The sequence below is a fragment of the Ailuropoda melanoleuca genome, chromosome 13 (assembly GCF_002007445.2).
Source record: "Ailuropoda melanoleuca isolate Jingjing chromosome 13, ASM200744v2, whole genome shotgun sequence".
NCBI lineage: Eukaryota > Metazoa > Chordata > Mammalia > Carnivora > Ursidae > Ailuropoda > Ailuropoda melanoleuca.
Window position 1 is genome coordinate 88,766,897 of NC_048230.1, and position 20,775 is coordinate 88,787,671.

At 41.6% G+C, this 20,775-nt stretch overlaps 1 protein-coding gene across 4 annotated transcripts in view; it reads left to right on the forward strand.

Annotated features, from left to right (window-relative positions):
* Positions 1 to 20,775, forward strand: part of SLC24A3 (solute carrier family 24 member 3) — a 488,971-nt gene that overhangs the window by 448,870 nt on the left and 19,326 nt on the right. For all 4 annotated transcript variants that reach the window (XM_034641621.1, XM_011225465.2, XM_034641622.1 and 1 more), the window contains 3 exons: positions 1,956 to 2,122; positions 3,509 to 3,623; positions 4,776 to 4,888. In XM_034641621.1, the coding sequence (XP_034497512.1) occupies positions 1,956 to 2,122; positions 3,509 to 3,623; positions 4,776 to 4,888 (395 nt within the window). The remainder of the gene's footprint in view (positions 1 to 1,955; positions 2,123 to 3,508; positions 3,624 to 4,775; positions 4,889 to 20,775) is intronic.

Sequence of the window (20,775 nt, forward strand, 5' to 3'; positions counted from 1 at the left end):
TTCTGAAGAATGACAAAGAGCCAGATTGCAGTCATTTCTCTTCCCATTCGTGTATTTCTTTATAACTTTGATTGGGTGTGTGTTGTATACTGGACCAAGTCTCTCTGTGTGAGGGCATCAGGAAGACTGCAAGGCCAGTGAGGGGATCCCCAGAGCCCCAGATGGATAAATGACATCACCACATTACAGGATTTAGGAGCATGCAGAATTCCAGGATGCCTTTGGGATCCAAGGGTCTGACGATATGCTGGATTTCGCAGCATTTGGAAGCCCCTCACAGAAAAACCTCTGACAGCTTTCTTGCTTTGAAATCCAGCCAGCCAGTCTCAGTGTTGTCATCATCCATTCCCAGGTCCATATCTGCAGAGCAGCTAATTGGAAAAGTGCTGGATACTGGCGTAAAATTATGAAACAAATTTCATTTAACATTTTCTTAATCACTGTTCAAAGTGTAATTTTAAAAATACCTCCTTCACTCTGGTGGGAATATAAAATGGGATGATCATTTTGGAAAACTGCTTGGTAGTTTCTTGCAAAGTTAAATAAACACCCACCCTGTGACTCAGCAGTTCTACTCCTGAGTCTTCGCCCAAGAGAAATAAAAACATGCCCATGAAACAAAGTGTACAAGAATGCTCATAGCCCCTTTAGTTGTAATACCTGAAAACTGGCCACAACTCAAACTCTCATCGGCAGGAGAATGGATAAACGAATTGTGTATTTGTAGGATGGAGAAGTACATAGCAATTAAGAATGAATTCCTGACACAGGAATGAATCTCAAAAAACATGTTGACTAAAAGAACATAGTTGATTTTGAATGTGGATAATAGGAAAAACTGATCTATGGTGGTAGGGGGTGGAAGGTTGACTAGAAAGAGGGTCAAGGAACTTTCTGGAAGGCAGAGATGTTCTTTATTGAAGCAGGAAGTGTATACAATAGATATTTCTTAACAGAGGTGTTAACACTTAAGCAGGATGGTAATAAAGGCTAAAGGAGAATTGACAGGTTTGTCAAATCTGAGGTTACAAAAACTCATGGCATCATTGTCACCAAAATAAGCATTTATGGCTATCTCTGAAACACAGCGCTCAGGCAACACAGAGATGATAGGATGAGGTCATCACTAGCCCATTCATCACCATGTCCATGGCAGCAGATATTTAGAGAGCCAGAAATCAATGACTAATTTGCAAATTCACATCAGCTTGAGATGCAAACCTCACCTTGAGAGCGTTCAAATCATCTTACAAGATTTCGGTGAGTTGACAATGTCGAGCGATTCCGCTAGATGGCGCTGTGACCACTGACACCTTCTAATCTGGCAAGATTTTATCTAACCATGGGGAGAACAGACCCCAGCTCTCCTCCCCGATCTTCACCTGCACCCCCAAACACTCCCCTCCCTTTGTGTCTGAGAATCTTCTTCATCCTTTACCAGCTGGCCCCATGTGCCAAACCATCCTCCTAGCCCTGTATCCTCAGAAGTAATTCATCTCTCATTTGGGTGCCTAACTAGCAGGTGAGCGGTGGATAACTTTATTCTGCTTGGTTTTGTATGCCAGGTTTTGTCGCTGGTGGAAAGCCATTGTGTCTTTTATGAAAAGAACAACATAATAAGGCTGATTTCACAGGTCATCAGTTAGGATGTAAATGTCTGGGGAAAGCAGTGTGGAAAGCTGGTAAAACAGAAAAATGAGGGACACCTGGGTGGCTCAGTTGGTTAAGCGTCTGCCTTCGGCTCAGGTCTTGATCCCAGGGTCTTGGGATTGAGTCCCATGTCAAGCTCCCTGCTCAGCAAGGAGCCTGCTTCTCCCTCTGCCTCTGCTCCCCCTGCTTGTGCGCACACTTTCTCTCTTTCTCTCTCTGACAAATAAATAAATAAATCTTTTTTTAAAAAGAGAGAGAGAGAGAGAAATGAAACTAATTTTGTTTTGCCTTTTTTCTTTTCCCAGCTGGAAAACTGGAAACAGTGAAGTGGGCGTTCACCTGGCCACTGAGTTTTGTCTTATACTTCACTGTACCCAACTGCAACAAACCCCGCTGGGAAAAATGGTTTATGGTGACATTTGCTTCTTCCACGTTGTGGATAGCAGCCTTCTCGTACATGATGGTGTGGATGGTGAGTGTACTGAGGACCCCATGGCATTGCTAGACTTCTTTGGAGAGAAAAATACGCTCAATCAGAGGGGGATAGGAAGTGGCGCTTCAGCCCAGTAAGTGTGTTAGTCAGCTAATGCCTCAGTAAGCTGCATAACGAGCCACCCCTAAACTCAGTGGTTTAGAATCACAAGAAGTTCTCCTCCTGCTCACATATCTGCAGGTTGAGTGTGGTTTGATTAATCTTAGCCGGCACTGACTGCGTGGTTCTGCTTCAAGCCACAGCACAGTTAGGTGTGTTTCAGGCAGCAGGTGGGTTTCATGTCTGCTCCTTATGTTTGCTCATTTTCCTTGGACCCGTGGCTACATGGGGAATGCTCTTGTCATAGCAGATTGTTGGGATGCTAGAAGGTCAGTGGAAACATGCAGTGCCTCCTAGGGCATTGGCTTGTGACTTCGGCCCAACATCAACAGAATGGGGGACATATACTCCACCTGCTCTCACGGGAAGAACAGAGCCACAAGGCAAAGAGGGTAAAGGAAAGATGTGAAGAATTGGGGAGTAATAATCCCAGCTGTCATAGTCATGCCCCCTAATTGAGTCACGGTTTTGTCAACCAGAAAATAAGGTCATTGAACCAGGTGACCACTCAAGGGTCCCTTTTGAAGCTAAAACAAGGATTCAAGAACTGGCATTGGTTATGGTGGGGTTATGGCTCAAAAGACCCTCTGCCCCAAAGTCATTTTAGGAAAAACAACCATCCAGAATGCATTGCCCATTTATGCCTCTACTTTTTAACTGGGGAGCAAACCTAGTCCAGCACAGCATGGCAGTCATCCATCCTGGGTTTCCCAGGACCATCCTAAGTTCAAATATTCTGTCCCAAAAATCACCCTTTCCCAGAAACTGTTTCTCCTCTCTCAAGCCTCCTGCCTCACTTGAAAGGAGCATGTATAAAATGCCAATCTTTGGGGCGCCTGGGTGGCACAGCGGTTAGGCGTCTGCCTTCGGCTCAGGGTGTGATCCCAGCATTGTGGGATCGAGCCCCACATCAGGCTCCCTGCTCTGCTATGAGCCTGCTTCTTCCTCTCCCACTCCCCCTGCTTGTGTTCCCTCTCTCGCTGGCTGTCTCTATCTCTGTCGAATAAATAAATAAAATCTTAAAATAAAAATGCCAATCTTTGGTTAGAAAACATGGGCTCCATAATTGCACCCTGGTCCCCTGACCTGCAGTCCTGGTCTGCTCTGTGCAATGTCCTTTGCTCTCCACATTGACACCGAGAGCAGACATTCCCCCCTGAGCAGACCGCCCAGATTGAAGTCCTTTGTGCTTCTTGGGCAGAGGATCCACTAGCGGGTAGGGATGGCCTCAGCTCCCAGCTCACCACCTCTTCCTGCTTTTTCCAGGTCACGATCATTGGATACACACTAGGGATTCCTGATGTCATCATGGGGATTACCTTCCTGGCAGCTGGAACCAGTGTGCCCGATTGCATGGCCAGCCTCATCGTGGCCAGACAAGGTGGGACCTCCAGTTAGATGGGGACAGGGGTGGGGGAGGAAGGAAGGCCTCCCTGTGGGTGGGGGGAGTTTTGGGGGATCCACATGGCAATTGTCAGGGTGATGGGTGACTTCAATGCTGTGTTGGTCAAAAAGCTAACTCGGATCAAAAGTACAGGGAAACAAGCCAGAAGATCTACCCTTAAGAAAGTCAGAGACAATTTCTAGGTAGCACGCAGAGGCCCTTCTGGAGGTTGTGTTACTGACCTTCTATTATTAAAAGTAGTAATAAATGTAATGAGAACTAACCTTTGCTGAGCACCACACACCAAGCAAAGCTGTTTGGGTACATTATCTTATTTAATTTAAACAACTCCGTCAGGTAGGGAAAACCAGACCCCCATTTTATGGATAGGGAAACCAAGGCTTAGAGAAGACAGACCCCATAGCCTAAGGTCTACCCAGCTGCAGTACCCCGACAATGGTGGTTGCCACAGGTCAGTCCTCAGTGTATGGCACAGCCTCCCCTCCTTCAAAACCAAGCTCACAGATGGATGCCCATTCCAGATGGCCATGCCCTTTGCTAGCACCCACTCTAATTTATATGCCTGATTTGTGCTGTATTGCATTTGTTTTCAACAAACACAGTGTGTAGCTACAACACGTAGTACATTGTCCGCAAGAAGTCCTCAGGAAATTCTCCTGTTTTTCTTAATAATGCTCACTTACTTAAAAAAAGAATTGAAGACAGTGTAGAGCAGTTGGAGATGGTACTAAAATATATCAGTTGGTGAGCTCATGAGAGGTGTGATAGAACTGTCGAGTTTATTCCTTTCATTCCTTTCTAGAAAGAAGTTTCAGAATCTGGGGAACGATATTTGATTTTTGGAATCTTTCACATTTTGCCAGTGATCATGTTTGAAGGTCAACAGTTCAGTAGAATGTACATTTCATTCTACTCTGTTCTATGCTATTCCATTCCTTTCTACTGAAAATACATATTCTATTGAAAATACAGATGGTGGCCTGGGAGGGAACCACCTAGCAAAGGAGCCAGCAGAACTGCCAGCTAACTTTCTGGCTGTCAGACCAAAGGGTTGGGAGAGTCCCTTAGGGAGCCCCTGTACTATCCTGAGATCCCCTCCCTCACTCGAGTGACCTCTTGTCCTTGCAGGCATGGGAGACATGGCCGTGTCCAACTCTATTGGGAGCAACGTGTTTGATATCCTCATTGGCCTTGGTCTCCCATGGGCCCTGCAGACCCTGGCTGTGGATTATGGATCCTACGTAAGTGGGTTTTCCCTGTGATTTCTCTTTAAATCTTGGGCTATGCGGAACTGTTTTCACGGCAAAGGAGATGCGGAAACACTAATGCTGAGAGGCAAACAAAGTCTTCCTCATTGAAGTCCTTCCAAAATCAGGCTTAAGTAGACATTCAGGACTTGAGAACAGGATTGGCAGACTTCTTCTGGGAAGGGCCATATAGTAACACTTTAGACTTGTGGACCAGATGGTCTCTGTCACAGCAACCCACCTCTGTAGCTGTAGCCTGAAAGCAGCCATAGACAATATGCAAATGAGCGTGCGTGGCTGTTTCAATGCAACCTTATGTATAGAAACTGAAATTTGAATTCCATATAATTTTTATGTGTCATGATCTGTGGTATAGGATTTTTCATTCTTTTTCCCTATTGAAAAATAGAAAAATCATTCTTAACTCATGGGCCATGCAAAAATAGGAGACTGGCCAAATTTAGCCCATGGGCCATCCTCCGCCACCCCCTATCTAGTGTGTTTGCTTTGTGGGCAAAATCATTTCATTCATGGAGGAAGGGACACAAAATACAAGATGACCCCCGCCCCCTCCAGGGGTCTGGCGACATTCAGACCCCACAGTGATGGCCTCCATGCTTTTTCTCAAAGCTAAGCTGATTGTGACTTCAGCTAGATTTGCAGGTGGGTAACACAGAGGGTCAAGCCCTCTTTCCCAATTTGTTAAAATGTTCCCTCTCCACTAATGGCAACTCTGTCCCAGACGCTCAGTGTCCAAGAACTGAGGAAGAAACTGCAATTGGAGATTTTTGCCTAGACACAGGAAGAAAAGAGTAACAAACCTCCAGAGTTTTTACACCCAACCCAGTGCTGGTGCTTCTGTAAATGTGCTACCGAGCATTGCCTTAGTCTATCTGCACAATTTGTTGTTAAGCAATTGTATATCCTGTAGAAAATACTGTGGCTCATATTATCAGACGATGGTTGTCTTCCAAGTTGCTTGACGAATGGCTGTTTCAACCAGGGAAGGTGTGTCCAGCCAGTTGCAATGAAATTGAAATCCATGCAGACAGTCCATGTGTTTTTGATTCATCTAAAGTTACCTAGTGGTTGAGAAATCTCAGCAGAGGGTAAAGATAAGCAAAAGGAGATAGAAAGAAGTAGAATATATTCTAAGGACTGAAGATCTCTTCTCTATTGTCAGTGAAATTGGGTAATGACATAGTGAGAGAAGCCACATTCCCTTTGGGGGAAAGTTGCTTTCAGGAGGTAACTATGACATGGAATCTGAATAACTAGAGAGAACCAGCCAGGAGGAAATTGGGGCAGTGTGGATCATTCCAGGCAGAAGGAACAGTCAGTGCAAAGGCCCTGAGGCAGAGACGCACTTAGCATGTTGGAGAGACAGAAGCAAGTCCAGTGTAAGTGGAGCAGAGTGAGCTTGGGGGAGGGTCCCATGCTTTGAGAGACAGTTGGGAGGCTAGGCAGGGCCAGATCCTGTGGGTGCTCATCAGGCAATTAAAAAATGATGATATTCAAACTTACATGACAACATGAATTTATAAAATGATGTTTTTGATGACTTTTATGAGAGATTCACCAGCATGAGTTTTAATACTGGGCCCTAAGGTATAAGGACCCCTTAGCCTTAGCTAATTGTCATATAAACAGATATCCACCAGAAGGACTAGTTCTTCAATAGCCCCCAACAGTGCACCCTAAATATCATACCTCCCAGACTACTTGCTGTCTCAGACATTACACAGAGCCAAGCTAAGTGCCCCTCAGAGTCATTGTCCCTCAAGGTGCTCTACTCTTCCCATTGGAAGTGATGTCTCTTCTTCTAGGTGTGTCTCATTCAGAGCTCCTCTCTGGACCCTCCCTAGTACCACCACCAAATGGAATCTCTCTCTGCAGCCTTTCTATCTCACTTACGGCCCTTATCCTAAATCTTGAACTTGCTTCATCTTCTTAAGTGACACATATAAGAGAGACACTGAAGAAATGCCCTCCAGGTTGGTCACTGAAAGGACATCATCCATTAGGTGGTCACAGGGTTCCAGATAATCTTCTGCAGGATTCTATGAGTGACATTGTTGTCAGTCAGGCACTTATGAAGGGACTCACATCAACCAAATTCACAGGAGTTTGATGTCTATGCTAGTGGCAACAGGTGGTAGTAAGGTATACAAGTGCAAGATAGAAAGCATACTTATTCTGGACAATTTGTGCTCTATTTTCCTGGAGAAAGATCTCATGTGGGAGGTATTTTTTCAGTTTGGTTTTTTTTTTTTTTTTTACAATACTCTATCATTCAGTCTTTAATTCTGCTTGAATCTTGTTTTTTTTTAATAAAAATATATTTCTTATTATATTATGTTAGTCACCATACAGTACATCCCTAGTTTTTGATGTAAAGTTCCATGATTCATTGCTTGCGTATAACACCCAGTGCACCATGCAATACGTGCCCTCCTTACTACCCATCACCAGCCTATCCCATGTTTCGTTTTTTTGGTTTTTGTTTTCCCTTTTTTTCAACTGAAGTGTAGTCGACACAAAATGTTAGTTTCAGGTGTATAGCATAGTGATTCCACAAGTCTCTATGTTTTGCTGTGCTCACCACAAGTGTAGCTGCCATCTATGACCATGCAATACTATTATAATATCACTGACTATACTTCCTGTTCTGTGCCTTCCATCCCCATGGCTTCTTCATTCCACAACTGGAGCCTGTACGGCCCAAAGGTGGGAGGTATTTGGGGAGCCCAATGACACCCTCAAGTTCATTGACTTACTAGGAGTATTCACAGGACTCAGTAGCAGGTTTTGCTCACGGCCAAGGTTTATTATAGCAAAGGATGTGGACTAAGACAGTGGAAAGTGAAATGCATCAGGAGAAATTGAGAGAGGTCAGATGGGGACTTCCAACTCCTGTCCCTCCCGGTCACGTAAGATGTTCTTTCTCTCTAGCAGCAAACTATAGGGCCATGTGTGAGATATCTATATCCAGGAAAGTCCACTGGAGTCTGAGGCTTTTACGGAGCACTGGTCAGGTAGGCATATTCCTCCTGCTCGATGAACAGCTGTGATAGCAGAATGCAGAATCCCAACCCATATACCAGATATACATCATAAAGTTTACTAACCAATTCTGACAAGCTGGTAGAGTATGCCCCATTACTTTTGGAGCACAAAACAACATCATCCGTCAGTAACACAGAGAACATTCCAAGGGCCACATTCTTGGAGATTGGCTGAAGGTCAGTCATGGTTCTAGGCTCCCCTAGAGGCACGCAAAGATTAAGTCACTAGACCTGATGCATTAACAAATTCTGCATAGAAGATCTAATTAGAATCTGTAGGTTATAGCAGTATCACTACTACTATATCACAAACAACTCCCAAAATTTCACTGGGGTAGCCCAACAAAGGTTTATTTCTTGCCCCAAATCCATTGCAGGTATTTCCATTCTGGTAACTTCCATGGCTCTCCAAACAGAAACTTAGGGGTTGGGGTTTATTTTATCCTGTGGTTCTATCTTCTTGGAGTCCTTCTCCAATAGACACACAGAAAGTAGAGAAAGAAAGGGCATGTAAGATTTTATATATATCTTTTTTTTGACACAGACAGAAGGTGGTGTGTGTCCTGCCTGCTTCCACCCATTTTCCAGATGAGTGAAACATTCCCACCGAGATGCAAGAGGGATCCAGGACACTTGTTTAGCTGTGCATCCAGGAAGGAGAGGAGATGCAGGTGTCAGTGGACACTAGCAGCCTCTAAAGTCTGGGGCATCAGGTTGAGAGTGGGAGCCAACAAGAGGGTTTGCTGGATAACCTTTTACTGGAGCTGTTGAATTGCTATTTTCTGAGGCATCAACCCATATGATAGGGTTTTTCTCCCTGCCACAACAACCATCCTGGGGCACATCGACCACTCTTGCCTCTTTGAGCTCCTTTTTCTGGGTCATATGTGGACCCTCCCTCTCCCAGTTAATACATGTTTCCTGTACTTAACTGTTGAGAACAACAGTATTATCAATTGTATTGAATCTCTCTCATCAAAGTCACTGCTTCCTTCAAATACAAGTTCATCTTGATTCTGTTTTGCCATTCCTCAAATAATCTCTTGGGTTTTCCTACAGTAAGACATCTTACCTTGACTTTGTTATTCCTTTTTTCCGATCATAAATACAGCTCATGGTCTTTTTCGAAAATCAGAGAAACTCTAATTAGAGAACACTCTGGAGCAGTGCCTGCCCAACAGAACTTTCTATAATGACAGAAGTGTGCTATATTGTCTTGTCAAATGTAGTAGCCACTAGCTCCATGAGATAAGAACTTGAAATGTGGCTGGTTCAAGTGAAGACCTGGATTTTTAAATTTTAGTTTGATTTTAATTAATTTCAATTCATGTAGCCACATGTGGCTTGTGGCTGCCCATGCAACTCTGCGGTTTCAGAGGATGCAATAAAAATCATGCATAGTTCAATCCGTAAACATCAATTCTTAATATTTTAGCATACTTTTCTTTCCACTTTGGTTTATATAGCTGGAGACTTCACTGTACAATGGTGTGCATTGCTTTTTTTACTCCTTATTATATCAAACATATTTTCCTTAAAATCTTACAAGAAACATCATCTTGAAAGGCAACCTCATATTCTAGTTACAACAAAATTTACTTAACCAGCCTGCTGCTGTTAGACACATATTGCTTCAACATTTTCACAATTATAAATAATGATGCAACACACATCTTTGTACATCGATCTTATAGATCTTAGAGATCTATAAAAATCCTACGTAAAACTGTATTTGCATTTGAAGTTATTTTCCCAAAGCTGGAGTTGTTACATAGAATATGAACACCTTAAAACTCTGAAAAATATGAACACGTGCCTAATTATTTTTCCAAATGACAGTATTCCTTACATTTTAATTTGCCTTCATTTCATTTCTGAGATTTGGAGGACAGCTTCATAGCACCCTCCTATTCTTTAAAAAAAAAAAAAAACAGAGGCTTTACCCAGACATTCTGACCACAGGAAGCTCCACGAGGGTGAGCTTCCTTGTGGCACATAGTATGGGGCGTGTACGTACTTGAGCCATGAAAAAAGTGTCAAATATAATGGGAATAGCACAACCTGACTTCCTTTGGAAGTACTACTAGTGACCCTCTATCATTATTTAATCATACTCAGTCTTGGGTGTCTCCCTCCCTCCACAGGCTCTAGCTTTGCTCCATGCAATGTTCCATCTCTCATTTCATGGTCCACATTTAGATCCCATCTTCATTGGCACCCCAGACTCTGCCTAGCTTGTGTGCCCCTTAACCCTGCTCAGAGCACTGGATGTGGATCTGTTGAGTTCCCCCAGCAAATCCACCTAGTGTGTTCCTCTGTTTCATTTCCCCACTTATCTAAAAGTCAGACCTGTGTGAATTTTAACTACTTTTAACTACTTTTTGTTGTCTGTGGTGAAGACTAAAGAGTAGGGGCTAAAGAGCAGGTAGCAAAAAGATGAAAAGAAACCATGCTCTAAATATCCTGGAAAATTGATCCATGAATAATAGACTTTTAGAACATTGACCCTCTCCAGCAGCAGGGGATGTGCAGATAGGGCCAGGGGATGCACATCCTTCCAGTGTCCCTAAGGTCCATTGGTTCACTGTGTTTATTTTTTCTTTACTGTGGTTACAACATACAATCATCTAAGGTGAAATCAAAACCTTTCCAAACAACAACAACTCATTCTAGATGCAAACCAGTTCCTCCCCCAAGCTTTGGTATCTCCCTGACAGAACATGGATATCAAACCTGAAATTCCAGTTCAGCAAAGCACATTGTCTGCTGTAAATGAGCCCCAATGATCTGCCCTCCTTTCCTGTCCTTCTGACATTCTCCCAACACTCTTCAGAGAGCAGAAAATTAAGCATAATTCTCATTCAGNTCATCAAAGTCACTGCTTCCTTCAAATACAAGTTCATCTTGATTCTGTTTTGCCATTCCTCAAATAATCTCTTGGGTTTTCCTACAGTAAGACATCTTACCTTGACTTTGTTATTCCTTTTTTCCGATCATAAATACAGCTCATGGTCTTTTTCGAAAATCAGAGAAACTCTAATTAGAGAACACTCTGGAGCAGTGCCTGCCCAACAGAACTTTCTATAATGACAGAAGTGTGCTATATTGTCTTGTCAAATGTAGTAGCCACTAGCTCCATGAGATAAGAACTTGAAATGTGGCTGGTTCAAGTGAAGACCTGGATTTTTAAATTTTAGTTTGATTTTAATTAATTTCAATTCATGTAGCCACATGTGGCTTGTGGCTGCCCATGCAACTCTGCGGTTTCAGAGGATGCAATAAAAATCATGCATAGTTCAATCCGTAAACATCAATTCTTAATATTTTAGCATACTTTTCTTTCCACTTTGGTTTATATAGCTGAGACTTCACTGTACAATGGTGTGCATTGCTTTTTTTACTCCTTATTATATCAAACATATTTTCCTTAAAATCTTACAAGAAACATCATCTTGAAAGGCAACCTCATATTCTAGTTACAACAAAATTTACTTAACCAGCCTGCTGCTGTTAGACACATATTGCTTCAACATTTTCACAATTATAAATAATGATGCAACACACATCTTTGTACATCGATCTTATAGATCTTAGAGATCTATAAAAATCCTACGTAAAACTGTATTTGCATTTGAAGTTATTTTCCCAAAGCTGGAGTTGTTACATAGAATATGAACACCTTAAAACTCTGAAAAATATGAACACGTGCCTAATTATTTTTCCAAATGACAGTATTCCTTACATTTTAATTTGCCTTCATTTCATTTCTGAGATTTGGAGGACAGCTTCATAGCACCCTCCTATTCTTTAAAAAAAAAAAAAAACAGAGGCTTTACCCAGACATTCTGACCACAGGAAGCTCCACGAGGGTGAGCTTCCTTGTGGCACATAGTATGGGGCGTGTACGTACTTGAGCCATGAAAAAAGTGTCAAATATAATGGGAATAGCACAACCTGACTTCCTTTGGAAGTACTACTAGTGACCCTCTATCATTATTTAATCATACTCAGTCTTGGGTGTCTCCCTCCCTCCACAGGCTCTAGCTTTGCTCCATGCAATGTTCCATCTCTCATTTCATGGTCCACATTTAGATCCCATCTTCATTGGCACCCCAGACTCTGCCTAGCTTGTGTGCCCCTTAACCCTGCTCAGAGCACTGGATGTGGATCTGTTGAGTTCCCCCAGCAAATCCACCTAGTGTGTTCCTCTGTTTCATTTCCCCACTTATCTAAAAGTCAGACCTGTGTGAATTTTAACTACTTTTAACTACTTTTTGTTGTCTGTGGTGAAGACTAAAGAGTAGGGGCTAAAGAGCAGGTAGCAAAAAGATGAAAAGAAACCATGCTCTAAATATCCTGGAAAATTGATCCATGAATAATAGACTTTTAGAACATTGACCCTCTCCAGCAGCAGGGGATGTGCAGATAGGGCCAGGGGATGCACATCCTTCCAGTGTCCCTAAGGTCCATTGGTTCACTGTGTTTATTTTTTCTTTACTGTGGTTACAACATACAATCATCTAAGGTGAAATCAAAACCTTTCCAAACAACAACAACTCATTCTAGATGCAAACCAGTTCCTCCCCCAAGCTTTGGTATCTCCCTGACAGAACATGGATATCAAACCTGAAATTCCAGTTCAGCAAAGCACATTGTCTGCTGTAAATGAGCCCCAATGATCTGCCCTCCTTTCCTGTCCTTCTGACATTCTCCCAACACTCTTCAGAGAGCAGAAAATTAAGCATAATTCTCATTCAGTAACACTCACAGCCCACATATGCTTTTCAGGTTCCAAACTTTAGTGACAGGGTGACATCATGAAGACAAAAATTCAGGACCTATTAGATGTTTGGCCCAAATTCATGTTTTCCATCTGTAGATGACATAATTGGGTCACTCTGGTCATTCTGCTGGGATTGTGCAAGGAGCACATCTAATCCTGTGGTTGAAGATTGCCCTGAACTGAAGTGGAGGGGAAAATATAGGAGAAGAAACAGGCTATTTCTGTAATCAACAGTTGTAGCACACAGGGGAGTGCTGCTGGGGGAACTTTTGGTCAGAAGACTGGAGATAGACATGTCATGTTGCATTTTCATCCAAATGCTGTTTCTGTATTCAGTTCCAGAGACATCTTCATTTTATTCCCAGGATACAAGCATCCAATGTAGGCCTCGCTTTTGAAAGCAGAAAATCAGTAATATAATCTATAAACAGTTCATGAATCCCAGGGAAATCAAGATTTTTTATATGTGGTGTGAGGTAGGGGTCCACTTCATTCTTATGAATGTGGACATATGGTTGTTTTAGCATTTTGAAATTCTAAAATTCAAAGGAAAATATTTGTTAACTTATTTTTCTTTTATTTATTTTTATGACATTTGAGTATAGTTGGCACACAATATTACAACTTCGTGCTTTGACAAGTTAATACATTATGTTTTGTTCACCACAAGTATAGCTACTGTCTGTCCCATTTCATCACTATTACAATATCATTGACTGTATTCCTTATACTCTTTTACTCCCATGGCTTACTCATTCCATAACTGGAGGCTTTTACCCATTTTGCCCAACACCCCAGCTCACTCCCCTCTGTCAACCATCAGTTTATTCACTGTACTTATCAGTCTAATTCTGCTTTTTGTTTGTTTATTCATATTTTTAAATTCCACTTATGTGTGGAATCATAATAGTATTTGTCTTTCTTTTTTTTTTTAAAGATTTTATTTATTTATTTGACAGAGACAGAGACAGCCAGCGAGAGAGGGAACACAAGCAGGGGGAGTGGGAGAGGAAGAAGCAGGCTCATAGTGGAGGAGCCTGATGTGGGGCTCGATCCCATAACGCCGGGATCACGCCCTGAGCCGAAGGCAGACGCTTAACCGCTGTGCCACCCAGGCGCCCCAAGTCTTTCTTAGCCTGNTCTATGCTAGTGGCAACAGGTGGTAGTAAGGTATACAAGTGCAAGATAGAAAGCATACTTATTCTGGACAATTTGTGCTCTATTTTCCTGGAGAAAGATCTCATGTGGGAGGTATTTTTTCAGTTTGGTTTTTTTTTTTTTTTTTACAATACTCTATCATTCAGTCTTTAATTCTGCTTGAATCTTGTTTTTTTTTAATAAAAATATATTTCTTATTATATTATGTTAGTCACCATACAGTACATCCCTAGTTTTTGATGTAAAGTTCCATGATTCATTGCTTGCGTATAACACCCAGTGCACCATGCAATACGTGCCCTCCTTACTACCCATCACCAGCCTATCCCATGTTTCGTTTTTTTGGTTTTTGTTTTCCCTTTTTTTCAACTGAAGTGTAGTCGACACAAAATGTTAGTTTCAGGTGTATAGCATAGTGATTCCACAAGTCTCTATGTTTTGCTGTGCTCACCACAATTGTAGCTGCCATCTATGACCATGCAATACTATTATAATATCACTGACTATACTTCCTGTGCTGTGCCTTCCATCTCCATGGCTTCTTCATTCCACAACTGGAGCCTGTACGGCCCAAAGGTGGGAGGTATTTGGGGAGCCCAATGACACCCTCAAGTTCATTGACTTACTAGGAGTATTCACAGGACTCAGTAGCAGGTTTTGCTCATGGCCAAGGTTTATTATAGCAAAGGATGTGGAGTAAGACAGTGGAAAGTGAAATGCATCAGGAGAATTTGAGAGAGGTCAGATGGGGACTTCCAACTCCTGTCCCTCCCGGTCACGTAAGATGTTCTTTCTCTCTAGCAGCAAACTATAGGGCCATGTGTGAGATATCTATATCCAGGAAAGTCCACTGGAGTCTGAGGCTTTTACGGAGCACTGGTCAGGTAGGCATATTCCTCCTGCTCGATGAACAGCTGTGATAGCAGAATGCAGAATCCCAACCCATATACCAGATATACATCATAAAGTTTACTAACCAATTCTGACAAGCTGGTAGAGTATGCCCCATTACTTTTGGAGCACAAAACAACATCATCCGTCAGTAACACAGAGAACATTCCAAGGGCCACATTCTTGGAGATTGGCTGAAGGTCAGTCATGGTTCTAGGCTCCCCTAGAGGCACACAAAGATTAAGTCACTAGACCTGATGCATTAACAAATTCTGCATAGAAGATCTAATTAGAATCTGTAGGTTATAGCAGTATCACTACTACTATATCACAAACAACTCCCAAAATTTCACTGGGGTAGCCCAACAAAGGTTTATTTCTTGCCCCAAATCCATTGCAGGTATTTCCATTCTGGTAACTTCCATGGCTCTCCAAACAGAAACTTAGGGGTTGGGGTTTATTTTATCCTGTGGTTCTATCTTCTTGGAGTCCTTCTCCAATAGACACACAGAAAGTAGAGAAAGAAAGGGCATGTAAGATTTTATATATATCTTTTTTTTGACACAGACAGAAGGTGGTGTGTGTCCTGCCTGCTTCCACCCATTTTCCAGATGAGTGAAACATTCCCACCGAGATGCAAGAGGGATCCAGGACACTTGTTTAGCTGTGCATCCAGGAAGGAGAGGAGATGCAGGTGTCAGTGGACACTAGCAGCCTCTAAAGTCTGGGGCATCAGGTTGAGAGTGGGAGCCAACAAGAGGGTTTGCTGGATAACCTTTTACTGGAGCTGTTGAATTGCTATTTTCTGAGGCATCAACCCATATGATAGGGTTTTTCTCCCTGCCACAACAACCATCCTGGGGCACATCGACCACTCTTGCCTCTTTGAGCTCCTTTTTCTGGGTCATATGTGGACCCTCCCTCTCCCAGTTAATACATGTTTCCTGTACTTAACTGTTGAGAACAACAGTATTATCAATTGTATTGAATCTCTCTCATCAAAGTCACTGCTTCCTTCAAATACAAGTTCATCTTGATTCTGTTTTGCCATTCCTCAAATAATCTCTTGGGTTTTCCTACAGTAAGTCATCTTACCTTGACTTTGTTATTCCTTTTTTCCGATCATAAATACAGCTCATGGTCTTTTTCGAAAATCAGAGAAACTCTAATTAGAGAACACTCTGGAGCAGTGCCTGCCCAACAGAACTTTCTATAATGACAGAAGTGTGCTATATTGTCTTGTCAAATGTAGTAGCCACTAGCTCCATGAGATAAGAACTTGAAATGTGGCTGGTTCAAGTGAAGACCTGGATTTTTAAATTTTAGTTTGATTTTAATTAATTTCAATTCATGTAGCCACATGTGGCTTGTGGCTGCCCATGCAACTCTGCGGTTTCAGAGGATGCAATAAAAATCATGCATAGTTCAATCCGTAAACATCAATTCTTAATATTTTAGCATACTTTTCTTTCCACTTTGGTTTATATAGCTGAGACTTCACTGTACAATGGTGTGCATTGCTTTTTTTACTCCTTATTATATCAAACATATTTTCCTTAAAATCTTACAAGAAACATCATCTTGAAAGGCAACCTCATATTCTAGTTACAACAAAATTTACTTAACCAGCCTGCTGCTGTTAGACACATATTGCTTCAACATTTTCACAATTATAAATAATGATGCAACACACATCTTTGTACATCGATCTTATAGATCTTAGAGATCTATAAAAATCCTACGTAAAACTGTATTTGCATTTGAAGTTATTTTCCCAAAGCTGGAGTTGTTACATAGAATATGAACACCTTAAAACTCTGAAAAATATGAACACGTGCCTAATTATTTTTCCAAATGACAGTATTCCTTACATTTTAATTTGCCTTCATTTCATTTCTGAGATTTGGAGGACAGCTTCATAGCACCCTCCTATTCTTTAAAAAAAAAAAAAAAACAGAGGCTTTACCCAGACATTCTGACCACAGGAAGCTCCACGAGGGTGAGCTTCCTTGTGGCACATAGTATGGGGCGTGTACGTACTTGAGCCATGAAAAAAGTGTCAAATATAATGGGAATAGCACAACCTGACTTCCTTTGGAAGTACTACTAGTGACCCTCTATCATTATTTAATCATACTCAGTCTTAGGTGTCTCCCTCCCTCCACAGGCTCTAGCTTTGCTCCATGCAATGTTCCATCTCTCATTTCATGGTCCACATTTAGATCCCATCTTCATTGGCACCCCAGACTCTGCCTAGCTTGTGTGCCCCTTAACCCTGCTCAGAGCACTGGATGTGGATCTGTTGAGTTCCCCCAGCAAATCCACCTAGTGTGTTCCTCTGTTTCATTTCCCCACTTATCTAAAAGTCAGACCTGTGTGAATTTTAACTACTTTTAACTACTTTTTGTTGTCTGTGGTGAAGACTAAAGAGTAGGGGCTAAAGAGCAGGTAGCAAAAAGATGAAAAGAAACCATGCTCTAAATATCCTGGAAAATTGATCCATGAATAATAGACTTTTAGAACATTGACCCTCTCCAGCAGCAGGGGATGTGCAGATAGGGCCAGGGGATGCACATCCTTCCAGTGTCCCTAAGGTCCATTGGTTCACTGTGTTTATTTTTTCTTTACTGTGGTTACAACATACAATCATCTAAGGTGAAATCAAAACCTTTCCAAACAACAACAACTCATTCTAGATGCAAACCAGTTCCTCCCCCAAGCTTTGGTATCTCCCTGACAGAACATGGATATCAAACCTGAAATTCCAGTTCAGCAAAGCACATTGTCTGCTGTAAATGAGCCCCAATGATCTGCCCTCCTTTCCTGTCCTTCTGACATTCTCCCAACACTCTTCAGAGAGCAGAAAATTAAGCATAATTCTCATTCAGTAACACTCACAGCCCACATATGCTTTTCAGGTTCCAAACTTTAGTGACAGGGTGACATCATGAAGACAAAAATTCAGGACCTATTAGATGTTTGGCCCAAATTCATGTTTTCCATCTGTAGATGACATAATTGGGTCACTCTGGTCATTCTGCTGGGATTGTGCAAGGAGCACATCTAATCCTGTGGTTGAAGATTGCCCTGAACTGAAGTGGAGGGGAAAATATAGGAGAAGAAACAGGCTATTTCTGTAATCAACAGTTGTAGCACACAGGGGAGTGCTGCTGGGGGAACTTTTGGTCAGAAGACTGGAGATAGACATGTCATGTTGCATTTTCATCCAAATGCTGTTTCTGTATTCAGTTCCAGAGACATCTTCATTTTATTCCCAGGATACAAGCATCCAATGTAGGCCTCGCTTTTGAAAGCAGAAAATCAGTAATATAATCTATAAACAGTTCATGAATCCCAGGGAAATCAAGATTTTTTATATGTGGTGTGAGGTAGGGGTCCACTTCATTCTTATGAATGTGGACATATGGTTGTTTTAGCATTTTGAAATTCTAAAATTCAAAGGAAAATATTTGTTAACTTATTTTTCTTTTATTTATTTTTATGACATTTGAGTAGTTGGCACACAATATTACAACTTCGTGCTTTGACAAGTTAATACATTATGTTTTGTTCACCACAAGTATAGCTACTGTCTGTCCCATTTCATCACTATTACAATATCATTGACTGTATTCCTTATACTCTTTTACTCCCATGGCTTACTCATTCCATAACTGGAGGCTTTTACCCATTTTGCCCAACACCCCAGCTCACTCCCCTCTGTCAACCATCAGTTTATTCACTGTACTTATCAGTCTAATTCTGCTTTTTGTTTGTTTATTCATATTTTTAAATTCCACTTATGTGTGGAATCATAATAGTATTTGTCTTTCTTTTTTTTTTTAAAGATTTTATTTATTTATTTGACAGAGACAGAGACAGCCAGCGAGAGAGGGAACACAAGCAGGGGGAGTGGGAGAGGAAGAAGCAGGCTCATAGTGGAGGAGCCTGATGTGGGGCTCGATCCCATAACGCCGGGATCACGCCCTGAGCCGAAGGCAAGCGCTTAACCGCTGTGCCACCCAGGCGCCCCAAGTCTTTCTTAGCCTGACTTATTTCACTTAGCCTAACACCCTCTAGGTCCATCCATGTAGTCTCAAATGGCATGATCTCATCCTTTGTTGTGGCAGTGTAATATTCCACTATAAATATATATATGTATATATGCACACACACACACATCTTCCTTTTCAAGGAAGCATCTATTGATGGATGCTTAGGTTCTTTCCATGTCTTAACTATTGTAAATAATGCTGCAATAAACAGGGGTGCATTTATCTTTTTGAGTTAACATTTTTGTTTTCTGTTAGTAAATATCCAGTAGTGGAATTACTGGATCACATGGTATCTCTACTTTTAACTTTTTGAGGAACCTCCATACTGTTTTCCACAGTGGCTGCACCAATTTACATTCTCACCAACAAGGCAAAGTGTTTCTTTTTCTCCATATCCTTGCAAATACTTGTTATTTCTGGTCTTTTTGATTTTAGCCATTCTGACAGAGGTGAGGTGATATCTCATTGTGGTTTTGATTTCATTTCCCTGATAATGGGTGACATTAAGCATCTTTTCATGAGTCTGTTGGCCATCTGTATATCTTCTTTGGAAAGATGTCTACTTATTTTTCAGTAATATTCATGACTTAGGAGTTATTAGGAAGCCCATGATTGTATTTAGTTAAAGCTATGTAGTCTAGAACCCTGCATTTTATAAGTAGTAAAATCTTAACTATCAGGAAAAGTTTTGAGCCTAACTGAGTCAGAATGAAAAGGTGAATGGTCAAGAAGGAGGGAAGCACAGCCAGTTGAGCTGAATTAGGGAGGGGCAGAGTAACAAATCCATACTCAGATCCTAGCAGCATTCTTTAAAATGCTACTTTTTTAAAAAAATTTTACTCAGATAGTTTGATCTCTTTGGTTGTGAGGNGCTTTTTTTTAAAATTTTACTCAGATAGTTTGATCTCTTTGGTTGTGAGGGCATTCAATGAAGAGGAAATCCCATAAGCAAANACTTTTTTAAAAAAATTTTACTCAGATAGTTTGATCTCTTTGGTTGTGAGGGCATTCAATGAAGAGGAAATCCCATAAGCAAAAGAATACCCCAAGTCCTGACCACATGCTTAGCTCTCTAGCCCTTCCACATGCTGCCCAAATACAGCATCACACTGCACATTGCATAATCTCTTCTCCACATCCCTGATGATCAATTCTCTTTTGTACCTTGTCTGATGGTTATGTACCCACATCATCCACCTGCTACTAGAGTTTGAATGTAGGGCCACGTCCACCCCATGTTTGCCGTTCACACTGCACACTCTGCCATCTTACACATAGCAGGACATTTTACTTGTTTAAATAGAGAATAAATTTTATTTCCTCAAAGGTGGGGCAAGCAACTCCTCGTACATCAATAGCTCCTGAGAGCTTTGCCATATTTCAGGTCAGGTAAAAAAATTATATATATATATTTTTTCTTTTTCATGGTGATGATTCTGAGTCATCAAGAAAAAGTTTTGAAACATTTTCATCAAAAACAGTTAAGTTGCTGGCCTATAGAGAGATGGACTTTAATTTTCTGGGAGACTTTACTTGTATAGACTACATCTTTTCCTAGTAATGGTAAATCAAAATAGTGGCCCAGCATTTGGTCCACCCAAGCTGTGTCTTTTGGTTTTCCTGGAAGCCAGGAGTCCCAGAAAATAGCCATCTGGAACCAGATCACCTCACAGAAGGAATAAAGGGACTGCTACAAGGGGCTTCTCTTGTCTTTTTCCAGCTCATTGTTCAGGTGTTAGCTTGGATGTCTATTGTGATCTCCCAAGCTTGGATCAGGTGTCGTTCTTGCATTTTTGAGCAGTTCCCATCATAGCTTACCTTTGATCCTTTGTCTGAGTCTCCCCCAGACAGGTGATCTCCCTAAGGGCAAGAACTGCACCCATCTTATGCATTTATAGTTTCCTCTATGCCTGGTGGTGCCTGGTACTT